The 24,405-nt window shown below is 47.9% G+C and overlaps 1 protein-coding gene across 1 annotated transcript in view; it reads right to left on the bottom strand.

Moving 5' to 3' along the window:
* Positions 1-2,347: 2,347 nt before the first annotated feature.
* The window catches only part of ppargc1b (peroxisome proliferator-activated receptor gamma, coactivator 1 beta), a 77,232-nt gene continuing 55,174 nt past the window's right edge, over positions 2,348-24,405 (bottom strand). The window contains exons 2-12 of the mRNA XM_035649706.2: positions 23,366-23,551; positions 18,886-19,104; positions 13,102-13,227; positions 9,056-10,115; positions 8,727-8,772; positions 7,312-7,376; positions 5,756-6,302; positions 5,183-5,240; positions 4,765-4,883; positions 4,328-4,455; positions 2,348-3,167 (exon numbers count right to left, since the gene is read on the bottom strand). Coding sequence (XP_035505599.2) covers positions 3,076-3,167; positions 4,328-4,455; positions 4,765-4,883; positions 5,183-5,240; positions 5,756-6,302; positions 7,312-7,376; positions 8,727-8,772; positions 9,056-10,115; positions 13,102-13,227; positions 18,886-19,104; positions 23,366-23,551 — 2,646 coding nt within the window. The 3' untranslated portion in view covers positions 2,348-3,075. The remainder of the gene's footprint in view (positions 3,168-4,327; positions 4,456-4,764; positions 4,884-5,182; positions 5,241-5,755; positions 6,303-7,311; positions 7,377-8,726; positions 8,773-9,055; positions 10,116-13,101; positions 13,228-18,885; positions 19,105-23,365; positions 23,552-24,405) is intronic.

A 24,405-nucleotide genomic window follows, 5' to 3' on the forward strand; every position in this document is an offset into this window, starting at 1 on the left:
AGGAGCTAAGGAGAGAAGATTGGGAATCTTTCGATCCGACTGGCTGCCGTTCAACCCCCCCCCCCTTCCTCACGACCCGCTAAGCGTCAGCGGTGTCCGACTCAAACACGAGACAAAGACAACACTCACGAGGACACACACACACACACACACACACACACACACACAAACCACTGAGACTCCAAGAGACAGGACACGCTCAACAACCGTTATGAGGCAAGCGAAGGTTCGAGAAGTAGAAAGAGAAGAGATTGTTCCTCTTACGAGGGGGTCGGAGGATAAACACGACCTTTGACTGCCCTTCAGTCGGGGAGCATCCAGAAATCAAAAAGACAAGGGGGGAGGGGGAAGGATGGATGTGAGGTAGAGATGCTCAGCTGATACAGGACCTCCCGGACGAGGAATCTGATTCTTGGCCGATTTGCTCTTCTTTTTCGTGACCGTCGAGCCCCAACGCCGCGCTCGCTCCCCGGCTCGCGTCGCACGGTCGGTGGCTCGTTTCCGTGCGACCCGATTGGCTGGTCTCCCTTTTTTTAACTGCTGGGTGCTACTGGCTGTGTGAGGGATGTAAAATAGGCGCCCGCCCAGACTGAACGTTGAGCGCGAATCAGTCACAAGTTGTTTTTCTGTTTTTTAAAAGCACCAAAAAGCTCCACAATCTTTGGGCCGAGCAGAGATGGGGGGGGGGGGGGGGGGGGGGACGCGATGATTACATTCAGATTGTTCGATACATTCCGTTTGGATTTTAGTGCAGGAGATCGGTCGGACGATCAGACGGACTCGTGATGCGAGAGACGATTGGAAGGTTCTGGATGCGATGAATTCATATCAGGAGGGCGGGATAAAAGCGCCAATGGCGGCCATCTTCATCTCCCCCAGGTTAGTGCTGCTTGCTGCAGTCCGAATGTAAACAGTAACTGTTGCATTGTGGGGGGAGAATGGGGGGTGGGGGGCTGTCAGGAGTTCCGTCGGACCCCATCAACGATGCACGAAGACCCGTCGTGACGGGGAAGAAATTCACCTGGTAACAGCCGACGAAGAACTTTCTTGGGGTTTTTTTCTGGACACTTCAAAGTCTGGATCCTAAGAACGGTGAAGTAAATTTGATCCGGGCCACGTTTTTTATATCTCGGAAGCAATCGGAGGATTTGATCTGAGGGCGAACAACAACCCGGATTTTATCCACCTAACTCCAGCCTTAACCCTTAACCTTTAACCTTTTCCCTTAACCTTTAACCTTTTCCCTTAACCCTTTCCCTTAACCTTTATCCCTTAACCCAAAAGATTCTGGGCTAATCCAAATGTTAAGTCAAAGAAAATGCGTAGACGTGAGTGAAGACACAAATTGTTGAGTCACGTCGCGACCTGAAATCTGCGTGATTGGCTTCACTTGCTCTCGTTGAAATATTTGAACTCGGGCTAAATAAAAACCACGTGATGCTTAGTTGCGAAAAGCCGATTAGCCCCAACATTCTCCTGACGTCCGACAGAGAACGTTAGTGGGTTGTATTTACTCACGTGAGTAAACACCAATGATCCTGTGGCCAAACTCCATCATATCAACAGCAGGCGAACAAACTACAGACGAACTAAACGCTCATTCTAGTATTTCACAACATGTGAAACTCAACAGAAGAGCTTTTTTTTTAAGCGTCAGCTTTTTGTTTGAATCGATTTTACGAAGTAATTTTTTTCCACGAGATCCCAGTTGGGGCCTTGAGGAACAGAGTGTCTATTGAACAGAGCCAGTAGCAGCCAGTGGCAGCAGCCAGTAGCAGGAGCCAGTGGCAGGAGCCAGTGGCAGCAGCCAGTGGCAGGAGCCAGTGGCAGCAGCCAGTGGCAGGAGCCAGTGGCAGGAGCCAGTGGCAGCAGCCAGTAGCAGGAGCCAGTGGCAGGAGCCAGTGGCAGCAGCCAGTGGCAGGAGCCAGTGGCAGCAGCCAGTGGCAGGAGCCAGTGGCAGGAGCCAGTGGCAGGAGCCAGTGGCAGCAGCCAGTGGCAGGAGCCAGTGGCAGCAGCCAGTGGCAGCAGCCAGTAGCAGCAGCCAGTAGCAGGAGCCCGTAAGGTCGCGGCGTGGCGGCGTTGGAGGTGGGCGTCACGGGGCGAAAGTGGAGGACAGCGGAGACATTTAACCTCCGTACAGTGCATAGATCAAATCAAGGAAGCACTACAATTACAAAAAGAGAGAAAAAAAACACGTGATTTTTTTCTTCTTCTTCATTTTAGATTTGTAAACTTTGTATCAGTCATCAAATGATTTAGTTAAATGTCTTTTTTTTGTTATTTACTCTCGTGGACGCACACACACACGCACACGCACACACACACACACACACACACACACACAAAGTAGATTTTTAAAATTTATAACATCCACAAATTTTTCGCTAAAACAAAGCAGGGTAACTTTTTTTTTTTTGCTCTTTTCTTTTCGTGGTCACACAAACCACCACACGACGTCGTGGGCGAACGCAGCTTGCAGCAGTTTCACCGCCCCCCAGATGGAAGGAGGGAGTTTTATTTCTTCTTCTTCTTCTACTTCTTCTTTTTTTACAAAACAAAGTGAACAAAGAACACGCACACGCAGAAACGCACACCACGACGACCAACGCAATGCAGGGATAGCAAGGCCTTGCTACAGAGGTCTCTCTCTCTCTCTCTCTCTCTCTCACCCGAGGCGATGATGTCACCAACACAGACAGGAAGCAGCTTTGTTGTTGTGGTTACCGTTGTTCAGCAGACAACTGTATCATCATTGTTTGCATGTTTGTTGTTCCATTGCTGTTGAAAAGTCTTTTATTTCCTCCATTGTCTCTTTTAGACTCATCCGGACTCCCGGTGGCGTCCTCGTTTTTTTTAAGCAGTACCCTCCGGTGAAAGAAACTTAAAAAACAAAAATCAAGAAAAACAACAACGAGGTCCTTACTTTATTCCAATGGTAAAAATGTAAACATTTTGCGAGGTCGCCTTGCATGGAGGTCACCGAGAGGCCCCCCCCTCTCTGAGGACAGAGCAGTGCCGTCGGAGGGATGGTGCTGCGGTTTTTACTAAGGCCGGCCAGTGGAGGGCGCTGTGCTGTCAGCGGTGCAGCGACTTCTGCGCCTCCTTCAGCAGAGTGTCAAAGTCCAGTGCATCGTACTTGCTCTTGACGGGACCCGGACCCGCCTCGTCTACGGGACAAAACAAGTCAGAGTTGTGTCAGTGTAGAAAATAATCTGTCCTGAAGTTGAGTTCACTGAAGTTCAACTTCAGTTTGCTGTTAAATCTGCATCTGCACCGATATTCAAATCTATTTCATCACAAACAAAACTGGCAACAACAAACTGTTGTAACAGCAGCGACAGATATACTGAACTTCCAACTTCCTGCTGCTTCATTTTTTATTGATGCAACTCATGGATGGAAGGACAGTTGGATGGATAGATAGGTACAGTAGATAGAGGGATAGTTGGATTGATAGATACATAGATAGATAGATAGTTGGATGGATGGACGGGTAGATAGATAGTTGGATGGATGGATGGATGGATGGATGGATAGATAGCTGGATGAATAGATGTAGATAGTAGATAGAGAGATAAAAAGATAGTTTGATAGATAGATAGATAGATGGTTGGGTGGATGGACAGATAGTTGAACGGATAGATGGATAGAGAGTTGGATGATAGATAGATAGTTGGATAGATAGATACAGTAGATAGAGAGATAGATATATAGTTGGATGGATAGATAGATAGATAGATAGATGGATAGAGAGTTGGATGATAGATAGATAGATAGATGGATAGATAGTTGGATGATAGATAGATAGATAGATGGATAGAGAGTTGGATGATAGATAGATAGATAGATGGATAGAGAGTTGGATGATAGATAGATGGATAGATGGATAGATAGTTGGATGATAGATAGATAGATGGATAGAGAGTTGGATGATAGATAGATAGATAGATGGATAGAGAGTTGGATGATAGATAGATAGATAGATAGATAGATACATGGATAGAGAGTTGGATGATAGATAGATAGATAGATGGATAGAGAGTTGGATGATAGATAGATAGATAGATGGATAGAGAGTTGGATGATAGATAGATAGATAGATGGATAGAGAGTTGGATGATAGATAGATAGATGGATAGAGAGTTGGATGATAGATAGATAGATGGATAGAGAGTTGGATGATAGATAGATAGATGGATAGAGAGTTGGATGATAGATAGATAGTTGGATAGACAGAAGTTCCAACAACATTTCCCTAAAATGGGCTCAAAGGGAATTCACAACTTTTGTTGCCAAAGTTGCCTGATGCCGTGCGTGTGTTAATCACCAAGGTCTATGTAGCGTTTTCTCGTCAGCCTCCTCAGTCCCGCAGGTCCGTTCTGGAAAACTGTCTCCCGCTCTCTCCAGTGTCTCTGAACCCCCGCCTGGCGAATCTTTATCACCCCACAGCGCTCCCTGCAGGCGGAGAGGGGCACAGCCCAAATTTGTGAGTAACAAATGACTAATGGATAAAATAAATAAATAATGCAAATGTAAACATTTAGTTCCAACAAATTTGTGGTTGTCAGCCCTTCAGAAAACTTGATAAAGTTTGGAGAGGTCTGACAAACGCTTTATTCAGGGGAATATGTTTTTCTCGAACACACACTTCAGTCTAGTATGAAATTTGACAGTGGGATATTATCTTGATACATATATTGATATCAACCCCCCAAACTTCCTATCTCGTCCCCGGGTTGAGGAACTTCACGTCGGGACACTCACTCGTTGCAGATGATGACTTTGCAGTCGTCGGCGTTGCCGAAAACCTGGAAGCGTTTCCTCAGCATGTTCTGGGTCACGCTGCTCGGCAGGTTGTGGATGTAAAACACCTGGCAGTTGTCCTGGCAACAGGGAAACCATGGCAACAGTCAGGACAAAGGACAAGGGAGAGTACAGACGTGGGAAGTGAAGCAGGAAGGCTCAGTCCTGAGGCACTGAGCACTTCAGACGTTCATTTACATTCTGTGTGTTGTTGGGATCTTGCGGCTGTTTGTGTTTACCTCATGTACCAAAATCATATTTGGATGTTTTTGGGGCGTCGGTTTATAGTCTGGTGAGGTCAAGTCTGCTTTTTTTGTTTGACTAAAGTTTCTTTTAATTGGATGGTGTTGCAGCTCAGAGGAGAGTGAAGGTTCTGTACCTCGTCAGAGTTGGCTTTGTTCCTCTGCTTGTCATCGGGACAGACCTCCGACTTCTCACTGAAGGAGGACGAGGGGGAGAGGGAGGGAGGAGAGAGGACAGTCAGTGAGATAAGGACGGACACGAGGTGAAACTTGAAATGTCAGACGTGTGGAAACAGGTGAACTGCGGCAAATAACAGAAAAAGGGAGACGTTCTTCCGCCGCCTGCAGTACGACATCGCTCTGCTCCGTCTCTCGTGGGCAGAAATAACACGACCTCCGTCTGAGGAGTCGTGACGGATGAAACCTGTGACTTTTTACATCTACACTTTCGACTGAAAGCAAAGTAAACGTTGCGTTGGTTGAAATAAGTCGTTGTGTGGAACAGTTGTGTCCATGACGCATCTCTACGAGCTACAAACCAGAAGTTCATGAATTAACCTCTTTCACCGTCTGTTGGGTTTAAAAGAAGATTCCGATCCTAGAGGCTGATGTGAAGCACTTGCTCTGCGCATGTGGAACCAGATGCTGAGAAGTGTGTACGAGTTATAATGAGTTATTCTCATTGTGTCCCTCACTCTTCCTCGCCTCACCTGGAGTCCGTCTTGCTGGCGGGGGAGTCGGGACACGGCGGGATGGGCGATGACGAGCGAGACGGCGGCGATGACGACAGCACCGCGGTCGTCCGCCCCTCCTTCTGTTCCGCCGCCTCTGACATCGGCGCCGGCCTCTCCCCCTTCCCCCTCCCGCCCGGCGCCTGGTCCGCGCCGTCGCCCCCGCCCTGCGCCTGCAGCATGGTGCCCAGCATGGCGGCGCTGCGCTTGCGGATCTCCCCCAGGCTCAGCGCGCAGTAGTCGTGGTCGCCGAAGCTGCAGCGGGCGTCGTCGGCGTCGCCCGCCTGGCCCATGCGCCGCAGCTGGGCGTACAGCTCCGTCTGCTCGGGCAGCTTCCTCCCGTGGTGCGCGCGGCTCAGCCAGGACGAGCCCTTCGCGGCGACGCTTGAAGCCGGGAGGACCGACTCGCTGCCGCTTCCTGCGCCGTCGTCGCCGCCAGATCCTCTGCCGCCCTTTCCTCCCTCTGTCGGCTTGAAGAGCTCGTCCTCCACGGGCTTGTGAGGCGGGGTGGTGGGAGGGGTGAGACCTGACGGGGGAGGGAGGCCATAAACAGATGAGCTGCCAGATAATAATTGTTTTATTCAATTGATTCATCTGTCCACGATCTTCTCGATTATTTGAGTTCGTTTAGTTCATGAAAGCGTGAAAAATGTTGATCATATTCTGTTTTCTCCACAAACCAAAGAAATTCACTTTCACAGAGGAGCAAAGAAAACAGAAAATATTCCCGTTCATGAAAAAAATAACTTAAAACTGAATAATCGATTATAATAATAGTTGCCGATTCATTTAATAATCAATGACTTGTTGCAGCTCTTCAAACTTCACCTGCCAACAATCGTCTAAAACTATGCTAAGATAACTGTTCTGGCCTCATATTCACTGTACAGATGTCAAGAGTGAAATTCATTTTCTCATCTGACCAAAGATAATTCCTCCAAAAATCTGCAGCTCTGTACAATCACGTTCACGCACCTGCGACTTCTAATCCCGGGCGAGGTACGATTTGGTTGCATTATGTGTGTGTGTGTGTGTGTGAGAGAGTGTGTGTGTTTGTGTGTGTGTGTGTGTGAGAGTTTGTTTGCGTGTGTGTGTGTGTGAGAGTGTGCGTGTGTGTGTGTGTGTGTGTGTGAGTGTGAGTGTGAGTGTGTGAGAGTGTGTGAGAGTGTGTTTGTGTGTGTGTGTGTGTGTGAGAGTGTGTGTGTGTGTGTGTGTGTGAGTGTGAGTGTGTGAGAGTGTGTGTGTGAGAGTGTGTTTGCGTGTGTGTGTGAGAGTTTGTTTGCGTGTGTGTGTGTGTGAGAGTGTGTGTGTGTGTGTGTGTGTGAGTGTGTGTGTGAGTGTGTGTGTGTGTGAGTGTGTGTGTGTGTGTGTGTGTGTGTGTGTGAGTGTGTGTGTGTGAGTGTGTGTGAGTGTGTGTGTGTGAGTGTGTGTGTGTGTGTGAGTGTGTGAGAGTGTGTGTGAGAGTGTGTTTGCGTGTGTGTGTGCGTGTGTGTGTGTGTGTGTGTGAGTGTGCGCGTGTGTGTGTGTGTGTTTACCTGCCGTCCCACACAGATCCACACTGAGCGTCTGCTCGAAAGGCTTGGTGCTGAACTGGGACTCTCTGGTGGTGGAGAGAGAAATGAAACTGATTGATAATCTAATGCAGTTTTAACAACAACAACAACAACAACAACAACAACAACAACAACAGGATCCATTAACCTCCTGAGGAGATGCAGTCGATGCACTTTCTCCCTCTCTGACATAAAACCGGTGCCGTTTTCCAGCTGACGTCTGCTGAGTTTCTCTCTGTAAATTCCACCGACGTTCTTATCACAGCGAGCACATGTTCTCCTCCGTCCTCGCCTCAATTCTCTCTCTCTCTCTCTCTCTTTCTTTCTCTCTTTCTTTCTCTCTTTCTTTCTTTCTTTCTTTCTATTTCTGGCCGCCTGCTTCTGTTTCTGAAAAGGCGGCGGCAGCGACGCAGAGTGGATTTGCTTTGGGCGGGATATTACTTAGCCTTAAAAACAGCTCGGTCTCTCTCGCTCTCGTTCTTTTCTCTTTTCTTTTTTCGGTGAGCGCTTCAGAAGACAAATTAATTTAGGAGATGGACGGATGCCAGAGGTTTTTGTTCACAATCACGACTGGGCTCTGTGACCGGCGGGAGCTGGAGCAGTTCCAGGTTTGCGTGAGGGCACCGTGTCCGGGGCAGATTATAATCTGAGGAGGTCAGCCAGCGGCCGCCGCTTCACGGTGGGATTCTTTTAAATAAAGTTGCTGAATTATTTCAGAATATAATAATATAATTTCTCCTCCTCCTCCTCCTCTTGCCAAGAACAAACTCCCCTCCCCCCAAACACGTCGACTTCCTCTTAGGTATTAATTTACGATATTGTGGACGACTGCCAGATTACGGAGCGTTTGATTACACAACTGACATTAATACCCGTGAAGGATCAACACTATTAGTGCTTCGTCTGAAAAAACGACATTAAAGGTGATTAACGCGGTAATTTCCCCTTTTTCACAGACATTAGATCAGTAAAGCCTCTATCCATCATGTCGATCACATTCTTCCAGCCGTCAACCTGGTGCGAGAAGCTGTGGTGGGCGGGGCCTGTGTCGTTTGCATATCATGAATATTCATAGTCTCAGAATTCCTCAGCGAGGGAGAGAGAGTTAAACAATGTTGAACAACATATTAGACATAGCAGATTATTTTTATGAACTTTAAAAACGCGACTTTAATATCTGTTTAGCAATCAGAGAGGAAATAATGTGGAAAAGAATCATTTGGTCACGACTGCTCATGAACGTGTGAACTCCTGTACACTGTTGCAGTTATGAACAAACAGACGTTCGTGTTGTCGCACGTTCTTTGACTGTACTATGACATAAGAACTGAAGTGCACCGATGAGAGACTGCTCCCGCTTTAATAAGCGAGCTCCGCTGTGCGCTGGTCGTACTCACCCTGTGGACTTGGGGTTCAGAGGCAGGCACAGACAGGCTCGCTTCTCTGCAAACACAAACCAGAAGCCTGTTTAACAAACCATCACGTCACACGTGTTCACAAGACGCGTTGCTCCGCGATTAAGGCGGAAAATATGTCTGCCGTCCGTTCAGCGACTCTCGGATCAGACACGAATGATCTGCAGTCACTGCACAAATCTGACGCGGACGTTCAGTGAAGACGGCTGGGCGTCGACGCCAGACAGATTTGCGATCGTCTGACATTATGAATACAATCATCCTGATGGATTCTGACCTGAGCAGCTTTTAAAGATTGAGAGTCAACTCACCGTTGCGGCAGCTGTGATCGGTGGCGGCGACGCCTCCTCCGCCCTCGCCGGACGTCAGCGGTTGCGTCCGCGCCTCCGTCGTGGTTCCACCTCCCGCCTGGGTCGGCAGGAGTTTGACCCCCGCTCCTTCCTCGTCCCCCCTCCCCTGCCGGTCCCTCCCCTCTCCCTCCCTCACCCGCCCTGGCCTCAGCCTCTTGGCGAAGCGGCTGGGGAAAGAGGCCAGACGCCGGGAACGGCGGACGGAGAAGGAGCCGCCGCCGTCCTCCGCCGCCTCCTCTGGTCTCTGAGGCGCCTCGGAGGACGAGGAGGAGTGGATTCTCCTCTCTGGGGAGGACGAGTCTCTGCGGAGCTCTGGTTTGGGGGCGGCGGAGCTGTGGGACGGGGCTGGGGCTGATTTAGTGGAGGCGGGGGGAGCGGGGCTGTGGGAGTGGGAGTAGGGCGGGCTGTGCAGTCTGTAAGGCTTGCTCACGTCGAAGGAGCTGCTCTGCTGCAGGAGCTCACGGAGAAGGGAGTTGGCCTTCGCCTCCCTCTGCCGGGCAAACGGGAGCCTCCGGGGGGCGCCGCTGCCCGTCCCCCCGGACAGACCCCCACTGGTCCCGGGGGCGGACACCAGGACGACTCTGCTGAGAGAGCTGGCGGCCGGGCGGGAGGCCTCGGGCCGGGCCCGGGCCCTGGAGAGCTCGCGGTCCTTGCGCTCCCAGCCCTGCTGCTTCCGCATGGGCAGGCAGTACGTGTGCATGTACGTGATCAGCTCCACCACCGAGTGCAGTTCTTTCTCCGAGCTGAACTGAGGCTTCGCCGGCTCGGCGGGGACGGCGGCGGCGGCGGCGGCTGCGCCCTCCACCTCGCTGCTGGAAGACTCCTCCTCCTCCTCCTCCTCTTCCTCCTCCTCATCCTCCTCCTCCGACTCACTGTCCTCGTCCTCTTCCTCGTCCTCGTCCGACTCGGGGGCCGGCTGGTCCTCGGCGTCCTTGGCGGTGGTGAGGTGGCGGTGCAGCTCGGTGCAGAGGCGCCCGGCTGGACGCACCGCCCGCGGCTTCCGCTCCTGAGGGCCGTCGGTCTGAGGGCGGAGGAAGACAAGCGGTCAACACCAGTGGAGTCACAACATGTCGACATCAAGTAGAAGCCGCAGTGACACGTCGTCAACACACACACATTTAATAAAATGTTGTGCACCATCAGTCACTGGTGACAAACGATCTGGTGTCAGATCGATGAACAACAACTGAACAGATGATGAATAAATAAACGGATAAATGAAAAGGTTTGAATTTACAAGTTGATCTTTTTAATCTTGTCTGTTAAATGGAGTTCATAATTTCATGCTACAAAAGAAGTTCAACGATCGAAATGATCAACCAGGTCATTTCACCTTTTCCATAATTGTTTTTTTCTTCAGTTACTGTGGTACAGTAGATGTCTTAGGATTTTACCATGCATGAATTATAAACGTATACAGATCAGTTCACACTTATTTTCAACCAGATTTAAATACTCTTTCAAGGGGATTGACCGATTAGCGACATAATCCCTGAAGGGAAAGAGATCGTTTACGTCACAATGAGTTCTTTTTGTAAAGCTTAGGAAATGCTTCCGCTGACATCAACAGAGGAGAACGATGGGAATAACATGCAACTCAGAAATCACCAAGAAAAACATATTTTGACATTTTGAAAAAATGATACTCAAGACAAATAATAAATAAAAATAAATAAACTGACTGACTGACTGTATTTTCCCAAACTTTCCCTGAACCATGTCATTGAACACCAACATGAAACACAACACACTGGAACTATCACTACAACCTCATGTTTTATATGAAACTTATATTAAAAAATATCTCATTGTTCACGGGGAGAAGCAAGAGAATATGAATAACTGAAACGTGCACGTGTGGTTCTTCAGTTTTCCTTCCCCTGGATACGGGAACGCCGAGCGCGCGGCAGTGAATTTAGCTTCCGACTCTGAGGGATGATTCAACTTGCAGCTGCGAGGACATGGCTGATTCCATATTACTCATACACAGAGAGAGAGAGAGAGAGAGAGAGAGAGAGACTACAATTCACTGTTGCCCTGTAAGTCAAAACTCCTGCCATCTGCCACGGTAAACACACACACACACACACACACACACACACACACACACACACACACACACACACACACACACACACACACACACACACACACACACACACACACACACACACACACACACACACACACACACACACACACACACACACACACACACACACGTTGGACAGCAGCGAGGTGAGGCAGGTGTGTGATTGATACACGCTGCGTTTCATCCCCGCGCTGCGTCCTGTGGGCCGACGGCAGCGTGAAGACTCGCCGCGTGTTACAAGATAAACGACCCGGCTTCCTAATCAATGGCCACTGGAAGCTCAACGGCAGCAGCGATCCAATCACTGCTAAGTCACACAGCACCAGGCTGCTTCCCCCAAACACCACATCCGTCACGGGCGGCGGCAGCTCAGTGTCTCCGCAAGAGAGTTTTTGTTCTGACATGAGAGATGTGTCATGTTGGAAAATAGAATAAAAGCTGTTGTTGGACTCAGACCTGTTGAGAATTCAGGTTTTGTCTCGGGGACGTGTCTTATGGTCAATCACACTGGAGGCGACGCAAGTTTTCATAACTTAAGTTTGGTCACTGGAACATTTGTGTTCCAACCAGTCAGAACCAGTTGGAATCAGTAAGAATCATAACCAGAACCACCAGTTACAACCAGTCAGAACCAGTTGGAATCAGAACCAACCAGTTGGAACCAGTTACAACCAGTCAGAACCAGTTGGAATCAGTTAGAATCAGAACCAGAACCACCAGTTACAACCAGTCAGAACCAGTTGGAATCGGTTAGAATCAGAACCAGAACCACCAGTTGGAACCAGTCAGAACCAGTTGGGATCAGTCAGAAACAGATAGAATCAGTTGGAACCAGTCAGAACCAGTTGGAACTAGTTACAACCAGTTGGAACCAGAACCAACCAGTTGGAACCAGTTACAACCAGTTGCAACCAGTCGGAACAAGTTGGAACCAGTTGGAACCAGAAACAACCAGTCAGAACCAGTAACAAGTTTTGCTGCTCCTCTTCCTCTGCATTGAAGTTAGTTTCACAAAGGGAACAGTCATAACTTCTATGAGCACAACAAGTGATTTATCAGAAAACAAAACATTGGTTTCATCTGTAAAATAAAAAAAGATGAAGACAATCTCAAGCCACAACTGACTGAAGCTCTATAATCGAATGCCAATATCCGTTCTCAGTCTTCGTTTGACTCGAGCCTGCGAGAAAACAATAAGTGCAGACAGTTGTTTGAAGAGAAGCTCGACCTCCGGCCTCGTGTGCAGCAGTCAATTACTGCTCCAGCCTCAACTCCGAGGGAGTGATTTAAAAAAATCCAATTTTGTTATCTCTCTCTCTCTCCGGCGTTCCAAAGACACAGGGAGCAGTTGGGGGTGGGGGGCGGCAGGGTTGTGTGTGTGTGTGTGTGTGTGTGTGAAGGGGGGGTACGTCGGAAAACACTGCATCAGTCTGAGGAATAATGAGGAAGACTGAGGAAGACTGAGGGGGGCTGAGGAAGACTGAGGTAGGCTGAGGAAGACTGAGGTAGGCCGAGGAAGACTGAGGAAGACTGAAGTAGACTGAGGTAGGCCGAGGAAGACTGAGGAAGACTGAAGTAGACTGAGGTAGGCCGAGGAAGACTGATGAAGACGGAGGTAGGCTGAGGAATAATGAGGAAGACTGAGGAAGACTGAAGTAGACTGAGGTAGACGGAGGAAGACTGATGAAGACGGAGGTAGGCTGAGGAATAATGAGGAAGACTGAGGAAGACTGAAGTAGACTGAGGTAGGCTGAGGAAGAGTGAGGTAGACTGAGGTAGACGGAGGAAGACTGAGGAATAATGAGGAAGATTTAGGAAGTCTGAGGAAGATTGAGGAAGACTGAGGCAGCACGGCTGCCTGATGAATGAGTGTAGTGAGAGATCTCAAAATGTGCCACATTAAAATATGCCCCACCTTGACCAGAGGTCTGACCGTCCGTAGCTGCAGGCTTCTGTTGCTATAGCGATGGCCGTGGACTCCATCTTTGTGTGCGTCGACGCCCGCGGGCACATTGGGAGGAGTCAGCAGCAGCTTCTTCAGCTGAGGAAGAGGAAGAAGAAGAACGTTAAGAGGGTTGAGATTAATCTCTTTAGTTCCCGCTGTGACATGAAATATAATCACAGCGAGTCTGAAACTGACACCTGTCGTGAAATATGACATTTACACATTTTGCCCAGAATATCAAAAGAGAAAAGCAGAAATAAAAATAAAACTTCTTTTTTTTTTACAGCGAGATGAACAGCGTCCGACCGTTTTGGCTCCTTTTCGTCCGTCGTTTTAAATTTTTTAATCTATATTCTGTCGGCTGTTGACGGATGTTTGTACACGGGGATAATGTGCAGGAAGACGATGATACTGTACATCCATCACCTCGCACGTTCACGCGTCCCATTAAAACATCTGGATTCAACCCGTGACTTTCTCTGGAATGACGCGCGTGACTTCTGCTCCTCCTGCTTCACACTTCACATCAATCCTCGTCGTTCCCTCTCTCATCACCTCCATTCATGAGCTTTAACACCAGTCTTCCCTCTTCCTTCTGTTCCCTCCAGGTTTTCCTCCACAGTGAAGATATCGGAGACACGACCTGTCTCCTGAATCCTTCCCTGGATTATTACTGTACCTTTCAAACGTATGTTAACGCCATCGCGCCGCTTTCTCATTATCATTTTCATCCGTCTGTTCGTCCATTCATTCCGGTGCCTGGCTCCATGACAGGGGGCCGATCAGCTGATATGAATCAGCTTAGGGAGAAAAACGCTCCCGGAGACGACGGCGGCGGCGACGACGACGACGACAACGTGGGGAAGTGAAGATGTGATGAGGAACGAGGATCGGAGCAACGGGGATTCACAAGAGCTCCCCCAATCGTTTACAGCAAAGCAAAAGAATTATAATTCTAAAGTCACGTTATGGTTTTCTCAATTGATTTGACTGTTTGGAGGATTTGGAAATAAATGAACTGTCGTCCTGGTCGACTCTGGTTCTGACGGACCGAGCTCGGGATTCCGGTCGTGGAAACGCAAGAAAAAATATACATTGGCACAGTTTAAAATCACTTTACTTATTTGATGAATCTCGGAAAAAATGTTGCAGAGTTATGATCCCGACAACAACACATGAACAATAAATTAATAAAGACGTGGAAAAGTGTCCTGGCTACAATAACAAAGTCATGGCTTCTGTTGCTATGGAGAAGAATGGACTCAGAAGATGATGTGTTGTTGTTGTTGTTGTTGTTGTTGTCGGATCATAACTCCTGAATTCCTCCATCCCATCCATCGTCTACTGCTTTATCCATTTAAGGGTCGCGGGGGGGCCTGAATTCCTGAATTCATATAATTTGCTTCATCACTTCTGAGTCCACTCTTCTCCATAGCAACAGAAGCTTGTGCGTATTGTAGCCAGGACACTTTTCCTCGTCTTTAATATTTTTCTACATTGGAATTTTCTGCAGGGATGAATCTCCTCATCATTATTAGTCTTATAATGTCGTATTTTATTCCCTTTTTAATAATCTGCCTCATTGTCACACATGTAGCCACGTTACATATTTGAGATGTAATGTGTGCGATGAAGCCAAAACACCTGAAATTGACTGTACGTCCAACTACATGTCCTGAATCTGAGGCTGTTAAATCCCTTTTCTAGGAATAAACGTGGAGCAGGATGAGGTAGAGAAACGGGAACTGACTGATAGTAGCAGCTGATCATTGTCCAGAGGTCAAACTTGAGCCTTGTTATTACCACATCACCGTCACGGTGATGCTCTCTAATGGATACATGACGTACAGTCGCTGGCTGCGACCACAGAATACTATCTGGGTCAGATGACTGAAACGGGACGATCGCTAATGGGGGGTGGGCGACCTAGCCAACTTGGCCGAGGGAGTGTGTGTGTGTGTGTGTGTGTGTGTGTGTGTGTGTGTGTGATGATGCTGCTCCTCTGAGAGTGAAGAGGAGACTGAAGGTTTGTGTCTGTGTGAAACACTGAAAAACCCTCTGGCAGCGTCCAGGCCCCTCGAACGCTCTCATCCACTCGGCTCTGGACGCCGTCCAGCAGAGCTGCGCTGGCAGCATCAATGAACCACTTGTTCTTCGGTGGGACACACACACTCACACACACACACACGCACACACACACATACACACACACTCACACAAATTAAAGTGGCGGTGCAGTCGAAGTCACGCACGTTTATATATATATATATATATATATATATATATATGTTTACATATATATAAACATAAAAAAATAATTATGACTAGTTTAATTACTTTCTCGACAAGACATGAATGCAATATGGACCAAATTAAACTAATCTGACACATACACACACTGAGTGAGGTAATCTGCAGTATCACTTCACACCAGTAGAGGGCAGAGCCCCACACTCAGGCACGAATGCATGAGTGACAGCGGTCATGTGACAGTGAACCACTCAACTGATGGAAGTGTTGGTGATGAGAAACACACACACACACACACACACACACACACACACACACACACACACACACACACACACACACACACACACACACACACACACACACACACACACACACACACACACACACACACACCTGACAGCTTCAGCTGAGTCAACACCAGGCCTTTTCTGTGTGAGTGGACGTGAAGTGACGTCAGTTGTGCTATTTTCTGTCACTGATACTGTACGACAATGGAAACAGAGTCGTGACGATATGATTCTTAACCAGTCGTGTAAAGTATAAATACAGGTCTTTGTAGCACGAGCAGTGATTTTAAACTGTGACACAGTTTGTTGTTTCGACAGGTGAGTGGCTGCTACAGGTGAAAGGTCACGACAGGAGCAGGAGTATGTGATTAAGTCAACGCTCCACATCTTCTAAATATGACGCTATTCATGACCAATTCTGCAAGTTGTGCAAGAACAACAACATTCCTGGACATTTTAATTATAATCCTACTGTAAAGACCTTGTACGGATCATAAAACGATCGCGGGAGTGTTCAGCGGCGTTCCTGACAGGAGTCCTGACTCGTCGCCGTGCGAGTCGTAAACTTGCCGTCCGCGAGGAAATAATGGAGATGACGCTCCGAGGGAAACGGCAGACGTGGTGGTGAAGACGGCAGACGCAGATGCACTAATGGTGGTAGTAACGTGTGTGTGTTATCTTGACTGAGCGCTGAGAGAAAGACTTCTGCAGCACAAGTTGACAAACCTCTGCTCAAGTTGCAGGTGGAATTTAGTGGGAATATTTGGAGGAGCAGGGGGCGTGGCCCGACTGACAGCTTGTCCACCTACACCTGCGACGACTGGACGCTGCCAGCTGTCAATCACACTGTATTCACTTTACGGACCTGATGACTAAACGTCCATTTTCATATATACACAGTCTCTGGTTAAATCCCGTCACGGCAGAGAAACTACAGTACGCTTTCCTCTCGTTATGATAATGTAAATAAATCTATTCATTGAATAGAGGAGCTTAGTTCTCAGTTTATTGTACAACAGTAACTTCTCCACTAAACGGACTCTCATCATGTGACCTTCAGCGTCTCCTCTGCAACCGTGTGTGTGTGTGTGTGTGTGTGTGTGTGTGTGTGTGTGTGTGTGTTTGGGGCCGACAAAGTTTTCTATCACAACAGCGAAGGACGGAGGCATCTGGGCGACTCGACCTCTCAGTGTCACTGATCTGCTGTTGTGGACCAAACAAAGACCTGCGTGGTATTTCACACACCGCGGCCGCACAGAACTGGTTCCCTGTTCGCTGTTGTGACATTTATCAGGAGTCGTCTCTGCAGTTTCACATAGCGATGTTTTATAGATGTTTTTTAAGCCCCAGTGTGTAATTTTTATAATTTTCTGGTGGTAAAGTTGCAAACCGCAACCAACTGAGCAACCGACAGGGGACACTTTATGGTGGCGCACCGCCGATGCCATTCATGAACACAGTTATGGACAATATATTCAATTTCTGTGAATAAGTTCTTCTAAATATTACACACTGGAGCTTTAAGTATTTTAAACTTACGTCACTTGAAATGACTTCAAATCTATTTTTAATCTGATCAGCCCAAACCAAAAGGCCTCGCTTCAGGAGGAGGAGGCTCGTGGATATTTTACGCAGTAGGTTATTCAGCCGTCCGGTTGTGAATCACAGCTGACAAACAATAGCATCTTTGTAGCCCGCCGCTAAATCACAGAGCACCAGAAACCCTCCCCCTTCTTCCCTCTCTCTTGTTTTCTGTGAATTTTAAGTCAAATGAGGGAAACGGGCTGGATTCATCTCGACAAGTGCAATAAGGCCTCGCTACAGCCGTCATCAGGAGTGCTTCTTCGTCAACCGACGACGTCCACACTGTGAAACGGTGATTTGTTGTACGAGGAGACGGAGGTTTGGTGTTTGTTTCAGGGGTCGGTGTGGTTCAGGTGGCGGCGAGGGGCCAATGACAGGAGGAGGGGACTGAACTGAGCGAGGGGAGAAAAACAAGGTCCCTTCTGAGAAGTGAGGTTCAGGGAAAAGACAGAGAGAGAGAGGGAGAGAGAGAGGGGGGGGGGGGGAGAGAGAGAGAGAGAGAGAGAGAGAGAGAGAGAGAGAGAGAGAGAGAGAGAGAGAGGGAGAGAGGGAGAGAGAGAGAGAGAGAGAGAGGGAGGGAGAGAGAGAGAGAGAGAGAGGGAGAGAGGGAGAGAGGGAGAGAGGGAGAGAGGGAGAGAGAGAGAGAGGGAGGGAGAGAGAGAGAGAGAGAGAGAGAGAGAGAGAGAGAGAGAGAGAGGGAGAGAGGGAGAGAGAGAGAGAGAGAGAGAGGGAGGGAGAGAGAGAGAGAGAGAGAGAGAGAGAGGGAGAGAGGGAGAGAGAGAGAGAGAGAGAGAGAGAGAGAGAGAGGGAGGGAGGGAGGGAGAGAGGGAGAGAGAAGGAGAGAGAGGGAGGGAGAGAGAGAGGGAGAGAGAAGGAGAGAGAGGGAGGGAGGGAGAGAGAGAGGGAGAGGGAGAGAGAGAGAGAGAGAGGGAGAGAGAGAGAGAGAGGCATCCAGCAGCACTGTGTGAAAAGAGAGAGAGAGAGAAAACAAGCAAACACACTAACTTCACCACGTGCTTGAAGGCAGAAGACCACACACACACACACACACACACACACACAAAAAACCTGAATGATCACAAACCTCCAACCTTCACTGTAAACATAATGCTGATATGATCTCTGAAGTCTTGACCCTCAAACAAGTGAGGACAAACATATCTGCACTATGAACGGCCTATAACTCAGACTGGTCCTCACAGAGATAGATAGGTACACACACACACACACACACACACACGCAGGCAGGAGGGCGAGATGAAAGGTCACCCTGTGCCCCACAGCGCCTCTCTTGTTTTCCTGGAGTTGACGGCAGACTTTGAACTTCAGAACGAGGACGAGGAAGATGGAGGTTAGTGAACGTTAAACAGAACGAGATACTGGGGGGGGGGGGCGAAGGGGACGAAGGAGGAACAACATGGTAGTGGGGGGGGGACGGGGGAGACGATGGCCTTCCAACCTTCAACGGGCTGGAAGTTTCTGAGCCGAGTCCGACTTTTGATTTTCAGACCACTGAGAACAAAAAAAACACCAGAGCGGATCCGAGTCGCTCTTAATCGTGGAGGAGTGAGACCTCCGGGTCCCATCTCCATGACCACAGAAGAAGAAGAAGCATCCCGGTGTTTCTTACCAGAGACGGGTCCTCTGTCTCCGCCCCCAGCGACCGGCTGAAGTCCTCGGCAACGAGGCGAAGGCCGCCGCCGTCCTCCTCCTCCTCCTCCTCCTCCCCTCGCTGGTCGGGCTCCTCGCCCAGGGCGGGGAAGACGGAGAGCCCGCCCACCTCGGCGTCCACCATGCCATCCAAACTGTCGGTCAGAGCGGCGAGCAGCGCCGCGTTCTCCTCTTCGATCTGTGAAGGAACACAGCGGGAGCGCGGGTGAGAACAATGAGCGACCGCGAACTCGGGTCAAAAAAACCAACTTGTGCAAGAAAAAACTGGAACATTTAATATTTCAAGAATTCCTTCTTTCATTTCAGTCTCCAGTTACTCTCCAGTTCATCTCTTTCTGCAGAGCCAACGTTGTCATTTCATTTTTTCCTACACTTCCCAGAGTTCATCACTCACTCCAGCGGACACGTTGCATCTTGTCCCTGTGTGACTGTCGGGACTGGGGAGCTCTTGCCCGCATTAGTTTTACACATTTATTGATTGAGAGGAAAATAATAACCGTAACTGAGTCATTTAGTCTCGAGTTATGGAAAAATAACTCACTTCTTCTCATATCTATAGATTCATGTGTGAACATTTGTCCCGGGAAGATTCCTGAGACTTTTTTGATGAATCACTTCCTGGATCCGAACTTTTCCCTGAAGTCCATTCTCTTCTATCTGATTTATTATTTCGTATGATATGATATGATATACAGTATATTTATATATATATATATTTATATATATATATATATATATGTATGCAACACTGACATCAGAAAGAAAATTACACACGTTAATCTGATGATGGGCGGGGGATTTATAGAGACCAGTATTAATCTGTGACTTCTAGAGCTGCAACAGTTAATCGATTAATCGATTAGTAATCGACTACTAAATTAATCGGCAACTATTCTGATAATCGATTAATCGGTTCAAGTAAAAAAAGAGTCAACATCCTCTGATTTCAGCTTGAAAATAAGCCCTAGTGGATTTCCCTCCTGTTACACACACACGGGGTTGTGTACTGTTGTGGAGCAGCCATCTTGCTGAGAGCGGAGCCACCAAGCTCCATTCATCTGTCTCTTCCCTTTATTATTATTACTACGATCACCATCCGGCTCGAGCCGTGCAAACTATTTATGAATGAATGAATTCTTTCCCCTCTCTCTGTCTCTGTCTCTCTGGTTGGCCGACTCGCCGTCTCTCCGCCGGATGCTGCGACGTAAAGAGAGATTTCGGAACAGAAACGCACTCGGAGTCAAAGTTATAATTAATTAATCAGATGGGTTATTAATCAGATTTCCTGGATTATGATTGGACTCGACTGTGAGTGTGAAAGAAACAGAGAGCGAGAAAGTTAAAGGGCTGCAACACGTACAATTATTTACTTGACAATAAACATCCTGCACTATTATTATTATTATTATTATCATCATCATCATTACAATTAAAGTAATAACATATAATTAGCCAAACCGTATTTCCTCTACACTCTCACACAAACACGGATCGACGTCCTCGCCCGGACGTGGGATTAGATTGCGACACGCTGCTGTAAATAAGTGGTGTATTGATGTGAAGCAGAGAGACGGAGACGTGGTGTCTATTCATTACTGTGTGTTCATAACGCAAAGACGTCTGAACGTCTGCTGTATCAGTCTGATCAATACAATATCGGCTAAGATATGATACAGCTAGAGGAACCAAGGGGATGAGAAATATAGAAATATAGATTTTTTTTTCTTTAAGAACCCCTCCAGTCACGTTTTAGAGTTTAGAGAGTGTGAACAACAAGATGGGTAGAGGCAACATCACCAACCGCTAATGCTAACGCTAACTGTCTGCTGACACACCTGCTGTCCTCTCATGATGCTAACTGCTAATGCTAACGCTAACTGTCTGCTGACACAGCTGCTGTCCTCTCATGATGCTAACGCTAACTGTCTGCTGACACACCTGCCGTCCTCTCGTGGATGCTAATGCTAACACTAACTGTCTGCTGACACACCTGCTGTCCTCTCATGATGCTAACTGCTAATGCTAACGCTAACTGTCTGCTGACACACCTGCTGTCCTCTCATGATGCTAACTGCTAATGCTAACGCTAACTGTCTGCTGAAAAAACATGTCGTCCTCTCATGATTCGCTGCCTCTGCTGCACTGGAAGTTTCTGGTTTCTTTGACTCACTTCTTCATATTCGACAGCGATTGGTTTTCTGTATTTGTTACGGAGCAAATCTAGCTTGAACAGGATTCGTTTGAATTTCAAATTGCAGAGAATTGAAACAGAAATCTCTTCCTTCAGGAGAGGAATGTGAAAACACCAGATACAAGTCGCTGTAGTCAATGTCAGACATGTGAGAGGACAGAGACAGAAGAACAACACTTTAAGATGTGGTATAAAGGCACTAAAGGTAGAGTGGTTGAAGAATCAATTAGAGTCGTGTCAAAACACAGAGAAAATAGACGGAGAAGAAACGAGAGCGAGAGAGAGAAGCAATTAAAAAAAGGAAGACGAGTCAGAAAGAACGAGGCTCAGATTGGAAACTTAAGTCGGGAAAGCATCCGGTTAAAGAGTCGAGGGAGAAACGAGCAGAACAAAGAGAAAACAGACGGAAAGTAAAAATAGTAAAAGAAGATGGAGAGGAAGGAAGAGAAGACGTCTCTAAGTCTTCATCGGGCCGAAGGCTTGTCAGCGGCAGATCACAGTAACGAAGCTTCTCTCTGTCAATATTACGGCGTCAATACGAATATGAATATTACTGCTGATGTAGTTTCTGCGTCGTAAAAGTTTTGTTGTCTTCTTTCTTCTGTCGGACGCAGGAAGACGAACCGGCGTCGGCTAATGGGGGATCGAAGAGAGAATGAAAAAAAAGACACGGAGAGTCGTAGAGACAGTCTGTGTTTACTCTTCCCATCATGCCTTTGCATCGTCTTCATTTCACCAATACTCTGCGGTGTATGTACTCAGCATTAGAGTTCCATTACAGAGCTGCTGATCTGCACCTTCAACGCTACTTCATCTCCCCGTTGTCCTCGTTGCGTTTCTCCAGGCGCGCCCCATCGAGCCTCAGCAACGGGACGAGCGGGACGTCAACCTACAGACGATCGATGAACCAAACCCCTGAATTCCTCCAGAACGGGCACCACCTGATACCCGGAGCCCGAGGCCCTGAAGACGCCCCGCAGCCACGGGAACCGATGGGGCCCCGCTTCCATCGTCGTCGCATTACAGACCGGCATCACTAGCCATGACTTCCCTGGCAGAGCCGGTGGGGACACGTGTCAGCGGGGGGGATCGGGTGGTGGAGGCCTTGGAAACTGAGACCCCTTAAATAACTCGACTAGTAGCAACGAGCTACACAAACAAATCAACGTGGCATTTCACGCACTTAGCAGTTAGTGAGCGTACTGAAATAAGAGCTCAGGTCGAAATGCAGCGGATTAAGAAAGTTATCTGAAGGGACGGATCAGCCTGCAGCATGAGTATATATTGTTGATTCAAATGAGAAGTCACTGCAGCAGGATTCTGTCCACAAAAGAAATATTCTATAGCAGCAGATTTTTCAACCTAAAATAGTTAAATGTGCAGATTTTTGGCCTCGCGAGTCGATGACGTTCCTTCTAAGGTTGAAACGCTCATGATGTGTTTTTCATTTCACTACATCAAATCAGATCAACAAACTTTCCCAGTTGAACTGGTTCTTCCTGGTCTTTGTGGATTAAGGCTTAAAACTCGAGCAAATCTGGATTTGAACTTGTTGATGAGGTGGATTCATTTCCTCCTGCGAGGGCTTGTTTGTTCTTTTACCTTTCGACCTGCACGTGAAACATCATTCATGTCAATTTGAGAGACGCACAGAAATGAAAACTGTCGGCCGAAAGGGAAACCAAACAGTTTTTCATTTATTTTGCCAAATATTTTCACCATTGCATAAATGAAATAGCCTCAATGTGCTTTTTAAATTTTTTTTGTCTTGATTTTCAAGGGAAAAAAAATTACAATTACAGAAGTAAAATTCATAAATATTTATATAAAACTGAAAAGAAAATTTACATTCCACCGGACATCATACCAGCAAAAACAAAAATATAACTTAAAATCAAACAAAATAAAATGAACACTTTCATTTGTGCACCGCATTCCGCGCTCGAAGGTTTTTGATCGCCTCATTAAAAACACTGTTCAGTAAAAATGATTCGGTCTTTTCACACAATTTTGAATATTTGGGTGCATCCCTGGTAAATGTCTTAATGGACCAGAGGAAGTTGGATGAAACTGTTGGACGTGAGCGATCAGGTTCTTCTGTCTCTGTACTGTGATAATCAGAAGGGCCGTGTTTCTTCACTGGCAGACGTAGAATTCCCTGATTTCCATTCAAGGCTCACGGGAAAAAAAACAAAAGTACTGAACTACCTTTTTAAAAACCTGAACAGCTAATCGTGATGATAATCACCTCGAAGAGCTCGTCCGCCGTGCTGTAGCGGATGGAGGCCGGCGACGCGTCTGCCGCTTGGTCGTTGCACCACTGGAGCTCGCTGAGGCAGTTGACGCTGTCGAAGTCGCTGGTGTCCAGCTGCGAGAGGTCGATGTCCGGGAAGTCGGTGTCCAGGCGGTCCGAACACACCTCCTCCTCCCCATACTGTAAGACGGGAAAAAGAAGAGAGAGAGAGAGAGAGAGAGAGAGAGAGAGAGAGAGAGAGAGAGGGAAAAGGTCACGTTAGTCAAACATGGGAGATTAAAGCGGAAAAAACGAATTCCCAGGCGGCGGTTTGTTCTGTTGGAGTCAAAGAAGCGGGAGGTGCTGATCGCAGCTGGAGAAGAAGCTCGGTGAGAGACGACACCGACTCTGCGTGCGTCACTCGCGTCGGACACTTTGCTCTTTTTGATGCGTTCACAAAAGGAAACGATGTTTTCCTCTCGGAAAAAAACCGCGACTGAGGTCGTCGCTTCCTGTGGAGTTCCGTCGCTCAGAGCAGCAACGCCGCCATTAGAAAGTCACGGCTGTTCAGCTCCCACTGGGCCACACTTTGTGAAATATGTATATATGCGGTTTGGATTAAAGCCACCCATCATCTAGCATGTACTGCACAGTATATTACGACACTGTTCACGGCCTGAGTCACAAGGAGCTCTCGTCAACAGGCCCCTCATCCCTCAACAGCGGCTCATTGCAGTTGATGATGCGTCCGTGTTCGAGGAGCTTCGCCACTGAAACCAGCAGAGAGGCGTCTGCCGCGGCACAGAGGATTATATCCTCTGTTCAAGTCATGGCGGTTGATCCACCTTTGTTTTCCTGTTACCCCCCTTTTTTCCACCAAGGCAACTCGAGGTCCGGTTTCGCAGCCGGAGCCTGATCTGGAAGCTGATCTGGAACCTGATCTGGAACCTGATCTGGAACCTGTTCTTAGTGTTTCCTCAACCACAGAACTGGCTCTCGGCCCGAATAACCTGGTTCCGCAGTGGCTCCGACTCTTCGCTGGTCTGGAGCAAAAG

This window comes from Scophthalmus maximus, chromosome 9, assembly GCF_022379125.1.
Source record: "Scophthalmus maximus strain ysfricsl-2021 chromosome 9, ASM2237912v1, whole genome shotgun sequence".
NCBI lineage: Eukaryota > Metazoa > Chordata > Actinopteri > Pleuronectiformes > Scophthalmidae > Scophthalmus > Scophthalmus maximus.